General features: G+C 39.5%; 2 protein-coding genes across 2 annotated transcripts in view; both read left to right on the top strand.

Annotated features, from left to right (window-relative positions):
• The first annotated feature begins 1,621 nt into the window (after positions 1 to 1,621).
• The window catches only part of SPOPL (speckle type BTB/POZ protein like), a 73,072-nt gene continuing 61,631 nt past the window's right edge, over positions 1,622 to 13,062 (top strand). The window contains exon 1 of the mRNA XM_024569690.4: positions 1,622 to 1,858. The gene's annotated coding sequence lies outside the window, so the exon portion shown is untranslated. The remainder of the gene's footprint in view (positions 1,859 to 13,062) is intronic.
• LOC139440752 (uncharacterized) lies at positions 1,703 to 2,556 on the top strand. The gene is made up of 2 exons (XM_071220776.1): positions 1,703 to 1,858; positions 2,005 to 2,556. Exons 1-2 carry the CDS (start codon positions 1,703 to 1,705, stop codon positions 2,554 to 2,556), a joined length of 708 nt encoding a protein of 235 aa, XP_071076877.1.

Genomic DNA, 13,062 nt, shown 5'->3' on the forward strand with positions numbered 1-13,062 from the left:
TATCTGCCACATAACATGAAGTTAACACAGGTCCACAGTGAGTAGAGCAAATAGTTGTTTTTTTTTTAGATTTTTATTTGTGTGTGTGTGTGTGTGTGTGTGTGAGAGAGAGAGAGAGAGAGAGAGAGAGAGAGAGAGAGATTGACTTGTTGTTCTACTTATTTATGCACTTACTGATTGATTCTTGTGTGTGTCCTGACCAGGGTTGAACTGCAACCTTGCTATTGGGAGGACTAACCAACTGAGCTGTCCGTCCAGGGCGTGACAAATGGTTTTAACGGTTGTTTCTTCACGTTTGGGGAATGTGAATTTTTACACTAATATTTCTTCTCCCCACCAGTCGCCAGCACACCAGTGCTCACTTCTGCTTCTGTTTTTAAACTCCTGGCCTAACTTTGAACTCTGTGCTTAGGCTGGTCTTATCTTTTTCTATTTTTTTTTTTTTTTGGTAACACACGTTTTGTGTTAAATACATGAATAAGATTGCCAATGTAGTATTAATTTGAAGTGATGGGGATCTTCAAATTTCAGATTTCAAACCCCAGTAACACTGGGATGAGTTATGCTTTTTGATCCTCGGTTGCTTTATGTAACATGGCAGTTTCTACCATGAAGTTGTAAAGAAGTTGAGGGCATTAAAAAAAAAGATCATACAAGTCTGCTTACAGTGCTCAACATAGTAAAATAGTAAATGATTTTCCTCCACTCTCTCCACACCCTCTTCTTGGAAAACCAGATAAGCAGTCAGTTGAGTTACAGTGAAACGAGTTGGGGTTCTTAATCGATACTCATGCCTGCTCTGGCAAGGCCTGAATCATTAAATCCCTGAAAACTGTTTAAATGAGAATGTTCTTGGCAATTAGATCAATGATCTTTTGCCCATTGTCTGCTAAATAAAGTTCTGTTCTTTATCACCTGTTTCTCTAAACTCCAGGAGGAAGTCCCCTCCTCGCTTCAGACCTCCGCGTAGATAGCGCTTTGCTAACGCCCAGTCTCGGGAGACCGCCGGCTCCGCGGCTGCCCCACGACTTACCCCTCCCCTGCTGGGCCCTAGACTTCCATTTGAGGCTCATCACGTCCAAAGGAAAACCATTCCGCGGAGGCACTTCATTTGTCTTTCTCGTTAGAGTCTGCAGACTGCTGTTTTTGTTTCAGCAGTTCATACAGTTCTAGCCTGGGAAGTCCCAAGGAAATCGTGAGCCGAAACGGTTGTTGCTTTTCACACCCTACTTAGGTCAACTAGACGAGTTAGGAGGCGTTATAAGTGGGCTTTTTAAGCAAGCAAAGGTCCAGTCTGGGCCTAAGCGGGGTCTTTCCAAGGTAAGGTCCCTCTGCCTCCTCAAAGCGGCCGGGCCAGGGGGAAGCCAGTGCCAGGCGCAGGCAGTGGCACCAGCGGCGGCTACCTCCAAAACCCGGCGGCAGATCCGGACTGGCCCGGAAGTGCCCGGCGCGGCTAGGAGGGAGAAAGAACCTCGCGAGCTGCCGCCGTCGCACCGCAGCGCGCACGCGCCCTCGCGGGCTGGGACTGGGGCTGGAAACGCAACTCGGAAGCCGGAGCCCGGACGGGCCCGGGGCGGGGGGTGGGGGGGTGGTTCGGGGCCGGGAGCGGCGGAGGCGGCCGCCCCTGGCGGCGGATTTGTTTATCCCGGGGAAGAAGTTTAGGACCGGGAGATAGGGAAGGAGGGCGGGACGGGGAGGAGGGATGCGGTTCGGCGGAGGCGGCCGCCACAGGGACTCGCCGCCATCACCTCTGCCTCCACGGCCGCCGCAGCCTCGGGCTCCGGGGGCCGTCGCCGCTGTCGCTTCTGCGGGAGAGGAGCCGCCTCCGGGATTGCTCGCCAGCGTGCCGCCTGTCCGGGTAGGTGCCCCTCCCCCTCAGGGTCTCTGCCGCAGCCCTGGCCCCCAGCCCGCGGACTCGCCGGCGCTGGAGCCTGGGGGGTGGGGGTGGGGGGCCGTCCCATTGGTCCGGGACCCCGTTCCTGCTCGTGCCTACCCCTTTCTCAGAGCTGGTCTTCCTACCCAGCCGCTCCGCCCCACCCTTGGTCCCCCCGGACCGCCCTCCCCACGCGAGTCTCCACTTCCCCTGGGGACTCCTACCTCCCAACGCCCGGCCAAACACCCTTTGATTTCGCAGCCTTCGCCTACCAGGATCCCCCAGACTTTCCTCCACGAGCCTGGCCCCCTTTCCTGTCCCCCAGCCCCCGCCCTTCTCTGCACCCGTACACCTCCACGCCCTCCCATTCACACCTTGTATCTCCTTCCACCCTGAGTAGTGCTGTAAGCGAGAAACGCCCTCCCCCGCCACCAGCGTCCCCATCCGTACCTCATCTCAAACACGTACACTCGACATTGTCATCCCTGTTACCCATTTTAGGTCGAATTCTCGACTCCCCAGTCACACCGCTCAGTACCTCCACGCCACTGGTCATGCCCTCAACCTCCATACTTCCAAGCACAAGTTCTCCCAAATTCACCACGGTACAACCCGAGAGCTCCGCGGTTCTCCCCTTTCTGTACCCTTCTGCTACCATTTCTCCTAATTCTTCCTCTGCTTGAGTTTACATACTCATGAAGGAGATGGTAGAATATTCTTCCTCTGAGCAGTAGATCCAGTAGAAATAATAATCACCTTTTGCTCATCTCAACTTTTGGCTTCTTTCTCTGTGAATAGTGTCATTCAGCCATACTTTGGAGGTTTCTGATGCTTTGTCTGTATTTGAAGAATCCTGGGCCTAGATTGTTCCATTATAATACTCATCCTCCCAGCTTTTCCTTATAGTTTAATCCACTCTTTCTTAGACTGGAAACTTAAGTATTTTGTATTTTTAATTCTAAGAGAAATGGGAAGCAGTGAAGAATGTTAAACAGCTGAGTAAGTTACTTAAATTTTTGTTTTGAAAACATCACTTGGCTGCTTTGTGGAGGACAGATTGGAGAGGCAGCTGTAAAAACGGAAACCAGTTAGGACGATGCTACTCAAATGTATCTGTGGTTAAGGACCTGTTTTGTTTTATTTTGTTTTAGTTTCTAATCTATACTGGTACTTGGTAACATAATAAAAGGGATGTTGTGGCTTGTCAAGTTGCTATAAAAATTTCTAAATGCTTCCACTTAGTTTCTGTATTTACCTGTCTCAGACTAAAAATAATAGTTCGTAAAACAGCATTGGTCCACACACCACACTTTTGAGTAGAATTGAGTTTGCCTGTTAGAGTAGTCTAGGCAAGAGATGATGGAATCTTGGTCCAGTATGGTAGTGATAAAGTAGCTGGATTGACAAATATTATCAAAGTAAAATTGATAGGATTTGGTGATGGATAGGAGTTGGTGATGGATTAGATTTGGGGGTTTGGGGAGAGGAGAAGGCAGATTTCCAGGGGAAGTGGTTCTGGTATCTAATACAGGGGATTTGGGGAAAGGATCAGTGTTTTGTTAGTTAGTTTCTGGGAAGTGCGTGAGTATTGAACATAATACAGTTGGGAATAGTCAGTATATAGCTTATAATTGATGTCTTAGTATGGGAGGTGGGGAGTGAGATTGCCTAAGGAGAAAGTACCTATTTTGCTATGTGTAACATGAACATTTTTCCCAAGTTTTCAAGGGAAAATATATATAAGTATAATGATCACATACCATAGGCATAATAATCCATATATAATGCGAACAAAAATGTGAGTGCACATTGTACATGGCAAAATACAGAGTTTAGAGAGAAAATAGAGGGACATAGTATCCCCTATGACTCTTAAATATTTATTTAACCATTTAATCCTCACTGAGGATATGTTCCTTGATTCTAGAGAAAGAGAGGATGGAGGGAGGGAAAGATGCTCCAGTAGGCACCCTGACCGGAGATCAACCCGCAAGCTAGTCATGTGCCCTGACTGGGAAAGAACCTGCACCCTTTGGTGTACTGGATGGTGCTCCAAGCAACTGAACCACCAGCCAGGGTTGACTCTTCAATATTTAAACATAAGGAAAAAGAAATGGAGTAACGGAGGCTGAGAAGGTGTAACCAGAGTTTGGAAGAAATTTTCCTTGGCCTCGCTGATGCCAAGGCAATAGACTTTTTTGAAAAAGGAGGGAGTGGCTAATTAACTATGTTGAATGAAGATGAGAAATCAATTTAGTTATGAACTAAAAAGTACACATTATATTTACCAACATGAAGAAAATGAGTAGTCAGTCCATCCATAAACTATATGATGATGAATTTTGTTAAATCTGCATAAGTAACAGCCCAAATTTAGAATAAACATATCTATAGCATCAGCCATATCTTCATTCCTGGGCTGAGACTCATGTTTCTATTTATCATCATCTGGATATTCTTATATGCATCTCAAGCTCTATTTGTACAATTCTCACTGAGGATATATTCAAGCAAAATATGTATTTTAAGTACTATTTATCAGACATTGAATACTAGACTTTAAGGAATGTCATTAGTCCTTAGAGACTAGAGACAATGGACATTTAAATATTGTTACTATAGTGTGGTCAGAGCTGTCATAGCAGTTTACTCAGGTTGCCTTGGAAGAACAGAGAAATTGTGCGTTAGGGAAGGCTTTCTAAGGAAAATGGCACTTTGGCAGAGTGTTTCCAGAAGACAAATGGAGAGGTGGAGATGGCAGTGCATCAACAGAAGATTTTAAAGAAATTCTAGGTGTTTTGAAAGCATGCAAACACAAAGAATTGTGGATGAGCATATGGGTGGTAGGTTAGTGTGGTTGGCCATGCTATTCAAAACTTTTTCTCTTGAATTTGTACCTCTTTTTATTTGTTGTTTTAATTAATATTATCAGCACTCATGTAGTCACCAAACATGGAGATGTCTTTTGCATATCTTCAAAAAGTAAAGATTTTCTTTGTTGTAGTATTTATTGTCCAAGGTGGTTTTTAAATATATATATTTAAAATATTTATATATATAAATAAATTTTGGTATCCTCACCCAAGGACATTTTTTCATTGCTTTTAAAGAGAGAGAAAGGAAGGGAGGGGGAGAGACATCAGTGTGAGAGAGAATCATGGATTAATAGCCGTCCATGGGCTCTGACCCAAGATCAAACCCACGATCTTTCTGTCTGTGGGACTACGCTCCAACCAACTGAGCCACACCGGCCAGGGCAAGGTGGTGGTTCATTTTTACTGGTTAGCTATATATTTTATATATTACACCTATACTTACAGAACCATTAAGTAACTAATGATTATGTACCTGTAACTTTTTCTTAAATTTAGAGTTGAAAATGAAGGCCTTGGTAAGGATTGCTAAGAGTTTACTGTTAACCTCAGGTATATGGTCAATGATGGTGCTTTGGGCTCAGCACAATAACAGTCCCTTTGTACCTTAAATGCTGTTTTAGTCAGTCGTCTCAACAGCCTTAGTCTAAGCCCTTTCTAAGATGCACCATGTTCATCTGTAGGGATTACTTTCTGAACAAAGCTGTAGTTGGTAAAACCTTAATTGGCAAGGTCAAAGTTTCATAAAAAATAGTGTTAGAAGGGAAAACGATATTACAATGAATTTTGAAAACACAGTAAATAAAAGTTCTAGGAGGCATCTGCTTTAAAATAAAAAGGGATGGGCTATATTAAAACTTACTTCTGAAATATCTTCTTTTTGTTATTGTAGAAACATCTGCTAAGGCAGCCTTCCTTAAATTTCATATTAATAAAATTATAACTTAAAATTTATTTATATTCTTACTGGCTTTAATATTTTTTGCTCTTGCCCTCTCCCTGGTTTTTAGTTTATTAAATCTTACTAAATTCCTGTGTATGCTTTTCATATATTATTATGGTTTTTAAAAACAGACAGCCTTTTCCAGGCTTAATTATTAGCATTACATTTTGAATTGTGTTGTGAAACAGGTCTTTACATAGGTAAAAGATACTAGATTAAAATTTGTTTTTCTGCAAATACTTGGATCGGTTGTTTATGTAATTGGAGCAAAAGTATGGTGGAAATATTGTAAGTCATGTGCAATATGAATGTGCTGATAAAATAGCTACCCCCCCAACTCCTTTGGGGTTTTCATAGCTGCCTTTCATCCTTTATTAGATATAGGAATAAAAATTATTGGGAATACCAATTTAAAACCAAAAAAGAAGGGTTTTGCAATACCTTCATATTAGTAATGCAAGATCTCAAAGGTTGTAGTGAAACTGAGAAGTAGTGTTACGCTTTTTAAATATTTGAGATTTGTTATCTAAGAAAATGTTTTCTGTTTGTGTATGGTTTCTAAAACAAATTTAAGTTTTTTTCTTGTGTAAAATGCACTTGATTTCCTCCTTTCATGTGTTATCTCTGTCCCCCAAATAATTGATATTTAAGGTAAAGAGTGCAGTTGTCTTAAGGCATTTGTTTTCTTTGTAATTTGATATAATTTCTGGTGTTTTACAGTGGGAAATTCCCTTGAAAGGTACAGTTTTCATACTATCACACAAAAACAGAACCAAACATAAAATACTATTTAATATGTTCATCCTAAAGTTTTCAAGGCAAGTATCAACACAGGAAGCTATCAAAAATTAAAATGAATTGATTTTATTAATTTTTTGTTGTTGGCAAGTCTTAGGGTCAGTTGAGACCTTTTTTGACCAGTTATTCAACATAACAGTTCAGTTTAAGTATGTTTAGTTTTGTTAGAGAAGCTCAAGTGGGGTATAGGCACACACTTAACAGATCTAGTCATTCCTGATTATATCCAAAGTGTATTTTCGTAAATGTGAAAATACTTTTTCATGTGAACATTTTATTAATGGCATTTGGGATCTGGCTTGAATCAAGTGGTATTTTGGGGGGTATTTTGATTTATGCTTCACTGTTGATTATTTTTTCTCAGGTGTCTTTATTTCCACTGTTTTGTCTCTCTTCCTCACCCCACTCCCAAGTCCTTTATAAAAAAAAATTTCATCATCAGATTATGCAATGAAACCAGGATTATTTGAACATGGGCAGGAGAAACTGACAGCTTAATCTAGTGTAAAGATATCTTTACATGGAATTTCCTTATAGGTCATTTGGTTTAAAGGGAAGAACTACATTTTTTAATTTAAGGCACTCGTACCAGACAGTACTTAGCTTAGTTACTTTATTTTATTTACCTCTTAGTCTATGAGGTGTAGATAATATCATAAGTTTTGAGTTGTACTTGCCATCAGTTACCATATGCACCATTATCTTATGTACCCTGAAGAGAGAGGGCTCTGCCAATTACAATTGTAAAATGCTATCATTTTCAGAAATGTTAAAATACGAAGAAAATGGGTATCTTAGAATTAATGAAATGTGGCATTAGTGCTATATCATTTTATGGTTATCACCCAAAGTCTTCAAAGTAACTAACCTCCCAACATCAAATGAAGTCAGAATACATTTAGTTCTACTCTACTCGTACGTACTTCAGAATGCACCGGGCAGTGTAACATAGAGGCTACGGATGTGCATTGGTCTGCCATCTAAAGCTTTAGCTTTGTCACTTAGGCAAGTTACTTAGCATTTCTGCCTCAGTGTTCTCATCTGTAAAATGGAAATGATTAAGTACCTGTCTCAAGAGCTGTTATAAGAACTGAATGATTTACATTTACATTTAGAATATTGCTTTTCACATAGTTCAGTGTTTTGTCTAAATGTTGGTTAATGAAAAACAGTAATGCTGTTTGTGACCTACGATATATCAGCAGATGATATGCTTAAAAGGAAGGGGAAAAGGGCCTTAACAAATGATTCATTGGTATTTTGTACACAAAATGAAGATGAAAGTATATTATTGATTTGTCTTTGAAAACTAATGTAAGATTACAGTCTTGACAGTTTAGATATCTAAATTCCATTTTTATTTCCATAAAAATAATACTTATAAAAGGTTCAGATGAAATATACTTTTCTTTAAACTCTGTTATGACACATTTAGTCAGAATATTGATGTGCTATGATGGATGTCTTAAAAAATAACCTGTAATATACTTATAATTCCTGTCAGTCTCATGAGGAATTTATTCAGGAATGTTTTAATTTTAGTTAAAACATCCCACTCCTGCTTTGTGAAGTATATGTGAGAAAAGTAACACTGAGGCAGTTTTATTTATTTTAATGGTTTTATATGTATATGATTTTGTTGCTTTGTCTTGAGATTTAGAACCCTTCTTATATAGCCCGATAACAAAAATAGTTTATGACCTTACTTTGAACTTTTCCTCATGCCCACTTTTGCCTTGTTTTCATTTTCTTCTTTTTCTGTCTTGAGCTCACATCATTCATTTACTCCGCAAATAGTTATTGACCAAGAATTAAATGCCAGGTTTTGTGTTTACAGTGATGACTTGGAAATAGCCCTTGACCTGGATGACTTATATTTGGGGTTTATTAATCCTCTCTGGTTATTGAGTGTTTAGGCACAGTGCTCAAATCTTTATATATACACTCTTTTTTTTAATCCCCATAACGACCCTGCTAGGGTAGGTCATTACTTTTCAAATGTTTCTAGTAAATAAATGGCTGCAAAAAGTGATCTCGTGACTGATGGAGGGGATGTAAAGATCAATTGCGATCAAGGTAGTGTGGTGGCAGAGGTAGAGAACTTTGGTTTCTCCTAAAAAGGATTTAATTCTTACATTCTATTACTTTAATACAGCATTATTTGTTTTAATATAAAAATGTTTTAAATTAGCATGAAGGAAAATTAAAAAAAGTGTTCTGTCCCAAATTTAGCATGATGGGAACATAGCTCTGGGAACAGGATTTTTATTAAGAATATCTAGGCATTAAGGTTGCTTATTTATTTATTAAATATTTATTTGTTTTTTTTATTTTAAGTAAACTTTTATTGAAGTAAAATTTGCATTCAAAGACATGCACATAGCATCATACAGCATGTACACCCTTGTATCTGGCTCCTTACCCTAACATTTTATGTGACCTCTCCATGTAGTATGTAGCAGTAGCTTATTTATTTTCGTTGTTCTATAGTATTCTATTCCATTGTGTGACTATATATGCTGTAATTTATCCGTTCTACTCTTGATGAACATCTAGATTATTTCCAGTTTTGAGCCACAAGGAATAGAGTCCCTAGAGAATATTCTTGTGTGTATCTTTTGGTGCCCATGTATACATTTCTGTAGGATATATACCTTGTAGTGGAATTGTTCAGCTAGAGTCTGTTTATGTTTAGTTTTAGTTTTTTTAAAATATATTTTATTGATTATGCTATTAGAGTTGTCCCATTTTTTTCTCTTCTTTAATCCCCTCTATCCTGCACCCTACCTCCCATCATCTTCCTGCCCTCCCCCTACTCCCTTAGTTCATGTCCATGGGTCATACATACAAGTTCTTTGGCTTCTCCGTTTCCTATACTATTCTTAACCTCCCTCTGTAAGTCTATTTTGTACCTACCATTTATGCTTCTTATTCCCTGTACTTTTTCCCCAATTCTCCCACTCTACCTCCCCACTGATAACCTTCCTTGTGATCTCTATTTCTGTGAATCTGTTTCTGTTCTAGTTGTTTCCTTAGTTTGTTTTTGTTTTTGTTTCAGTTTCAGTTGTTGATAGTTGTGAGTTGTTGTCATTTTACTGTTCAAATTTTTGATCATCTTCTTTTTCTTAGATAAGTCCCTTTAACATTTCATATACGAAGGGCTTGGTGATGATGAACTCCTTTAACTTCACCTTATCTGGAAAGCACTTTATCTGCCCTTCCATTCTAAATGATAGCTTTGCTGGATACAGTAATCTTGGTTGTGGGTCCTTGCCTTTCATGACTTAGAATACTTCTTTCCAGCCCCTTCTTGCCTGCAAGGTTTCTTTTGAGAAATCAGCTGATAATCTTACGGGAATTCCTTTGTAGGTAACTGTCCCCTCTTCTCTTGCTGCTTTTAAGATTCTCTCCTTATCTTTAATCTTGGGTAATGTGATTATGATGTGCTTTGGTGTGTACTTTCATGGGTCCAACTTCTTTGGAACTCTGAGCTTCTTGGACCTCCTGGAAGTCTGTTTCCTTTGTCAGACTGGCGAAGTTCTCCTTTACTAATTGTCCAAATAAGTTTTCAATTTCTTGCTCTTCCTATTCTTCTGGTACCCCTGTGATTCGGATGTTGGGACATTTGAAGTTGTCCCTCACGTTCCTAAGCCTCTCCTCATTCTTTTGAATTCTTGTTTATTCATTTTGTTCTGGTTGAATGTTTGTTTATTTTTTCTGTGAATTGTTGATTTGAGCCCTGGTTTCCTTCCCTTCACTGTTGGTTCCCTATTTTTCTTAATTTCACTTTGCATAGCCTTCACTTCTTCTGTTTTGTGTCCATACTCATACATTTCTGTGAGCATCCTGATTATCAGTGTTTTGAACTGTGCATCTGATAGGTTGGCTATCTCTTCACTGCAGAGTTTTATTTTTGGAGCTTTGATCTGTTCTTCATTTGGGCCATATTTTTCTGTTTCATTGCCCCTGTTACATTGTAAGGGGTGGAGCCTTAGGTATTTGCCAAGGTGGGGAACCCACTTTGCTGTGTTTGGTGCTGTAGGTAGGAGAGGGGTCCAAGAGGGAACAATGCTTGCTTGCTGGGTTCTGGGCTGGCTTTCAGTTACTTCTCCTAGTACCCACAAGCAAATTGAGCCGTTCTGGTGCTGATTCCTGAGTGGGTGGGTTTGTGTACATTCTAGGACCCTGTGTGTCTCCCTAACAAACTCTCCTGTGAGGGTGGGGGTTTTTTCCACTGCCACAACCCCCACTGGATTTTAAGGTCAGAGGTTTTGAGGCTTCATTTCCCTGCTGTGCAACCCTATGTTGTGCAGTCTGTCTTGCTCCCCAGTTGTTCCTCTGGGTGTATCTGCACAAATGTGTGTGACCTCCCAGTCCACTAGCCACTACCTTACCACGTGTCCTCTCTGCCCTGGCTGCCTGTTTCTACCCCTCCTACCAGTCTGAATGAATGCTTCTTCTTTAACTCCTTGGTTGTCAGATTTCTATACAGTTTGATTTTCTGGCAGTTCTGGTAATTTGGGGTTTTTAAATTTGTTGTCCTTCTTTTGGTTGTGCAAGGAGGTAAAGTGTATCTACCTATGCCTCCATCTTGGCTGAAAGGCCTTATTTTTTATTTTTTAAAGATTTTATTCAGTTGCCTCTCGTCACCCCCAGCTGGGGACCTGGCCCCCAACCGAGGCATGTGCCCTGCCTGGGAATTGAACTGGTGACCTTTTGGCTCACAGGCTGGCACTCAAATCAGCTGAGCCGCACCAGCCAGGGCTATGTTTATATATTACCCAGTGCTTTCCAGAGTGATTGTACCAATTTATACAGTCTCATCAGTAGTGAATGAAAATTCCATTTGCTCCAACTATTCTGCAGCATTGGCTTGATACTATTTCATTTATTTAGCCATCCTGGTGAGTGTGAAGGGATAATGGATTGTGGATAGGCTAGTTTTTCAAAATAAAAAGAATTCCTTTTCCTATTCATATCCTCATATTCCTCCCATGTGCTTCACCAAGGGGAAATAATAGAGACGTTTATTTTCACAAACCCCATTCAGATAATTCTGGTTGCCTTGCCACTGTATAGTTCACTGGCTTTCTGACAAATGGTGCATTTCTACCTATTGCTAAACATGGAAAAGGTTTTAATATTTTGCAAGCTGGGGAAAAGATTTATAGGCTTTTTTATTGAGTGAATTTGCAACATTGACCCAAACCTTTAATTACACAATGCTGAAATGAGTTTGATTTTACTTGACTGTCCACCCAGATTGTAGCCTGTCACTCATTATTTGGTGAGGTTTTGTTACACCTTAAATGAGGGAAATAGTGTAAACACAGCAGAGCTTATTCAGTTTTCAGAACTTGAAAGTAAAATTGAGAAAATTTTACTATATGCCCACAGCATGCAGTATGTTTTTTAATTTAATTATTTCTTGTTACTCATGAATTTTTTTCTTGTGTCACAGAGGCAGTGTTGTTAATATGTATTTTGCATATCAAATTGTGGTGAAAACCACGAATGCAAAAAATATTTCTGCCTTTGAATTCTTTTCAGTGTTAGGATTATGGTTAGTCTGTTCTTACTCGTCAATGAATGTAGATTGTTAGAATCATATGTAGGGAATCACCATTCTTGTATGTTTTGGGGATCACAGTTAGTTGATTTCTTTTAAAACACATACAGAGTTGTAACTGCAGAGAAGCCCATAGTTTTCCCTTTTCACCATTTTTACATGACTTCATTTTTACTGCTGCAAGTACTGTTCCAAGGTAGAACAGCTGTTTGATTCATACTTGTGCTCTGCATATTCATATGCATATACTAATTATTGTTAGTCATAAGAATCTTGGAATTATTAACTCATCACCTGAGGACCTGCGTTGGCATTTGTGTCCTGAAAGGTTTCCTGTGAGGTACAAGAACAACTCAGTTTATTTTACAAAGCATTTCCTTACGAGAGAGGTAGGGCTGGTAGTTAGATGGCAATAGCTTCCTTTTAAGTCTAGTTTGATTATGTGTATTTCATTTCAGAAAAGACTGGCTTAAAATCCAGGGTCTCCTCATACATTGCCCTTCCTGGGTAATTTTGCTTCATTTTTTTCTTTTTCTCTTTTAATTTCTTTGTCTTTATTTCTTTCATTTTCTCTGTAAATTGCACAGCTACGTGACAAAATTTTTTCTTTAAGGAAAATTAAGCCATTTTAATGGTATTGACATGCAGGGTATAATGATAGTGACATACAGATCCTTACTACTGTTTACCCTGAGGCATGTGACTGTCAATTTTTTCCCCTAGATTTTATAATGTAGAGGTCCAAAAACCTTATTCAGTGTTAATGATTTATCCTGCTTTTGCCTAGGGTAGTAATAGTTTTTATGTCTTTTTTTCCCCCAGCATCCTTTTCTCAGATTTAGCATTTGTAATAAATATTTTTAATAAAACATTAATATTAATAGTTATATTAAAATGAGTCTGAGTAGGTTTGGTAGATTTTTACTTCCAGCTGCTGCCACTGTCTTGTGTATTGATAGGTGAGATGCATGTGCAGTAATGACTTCTATCTTTAACAAGTGATAAA

Source organism: Desmodus rotundus, chromosome 2, assembly GCF_022682495.2.
Source record: "Desmodus rotundus isolate HL8 chromosome 2, HLdesRot8A.1, whole genome shotgun sequence".
NCBI classification, from domain to species: Eukaryota; Metazoa; Chordata; class Mammalia; order Chiroptera; family Phyllostomidae; genus Desmodus; species Desmodus rotundus.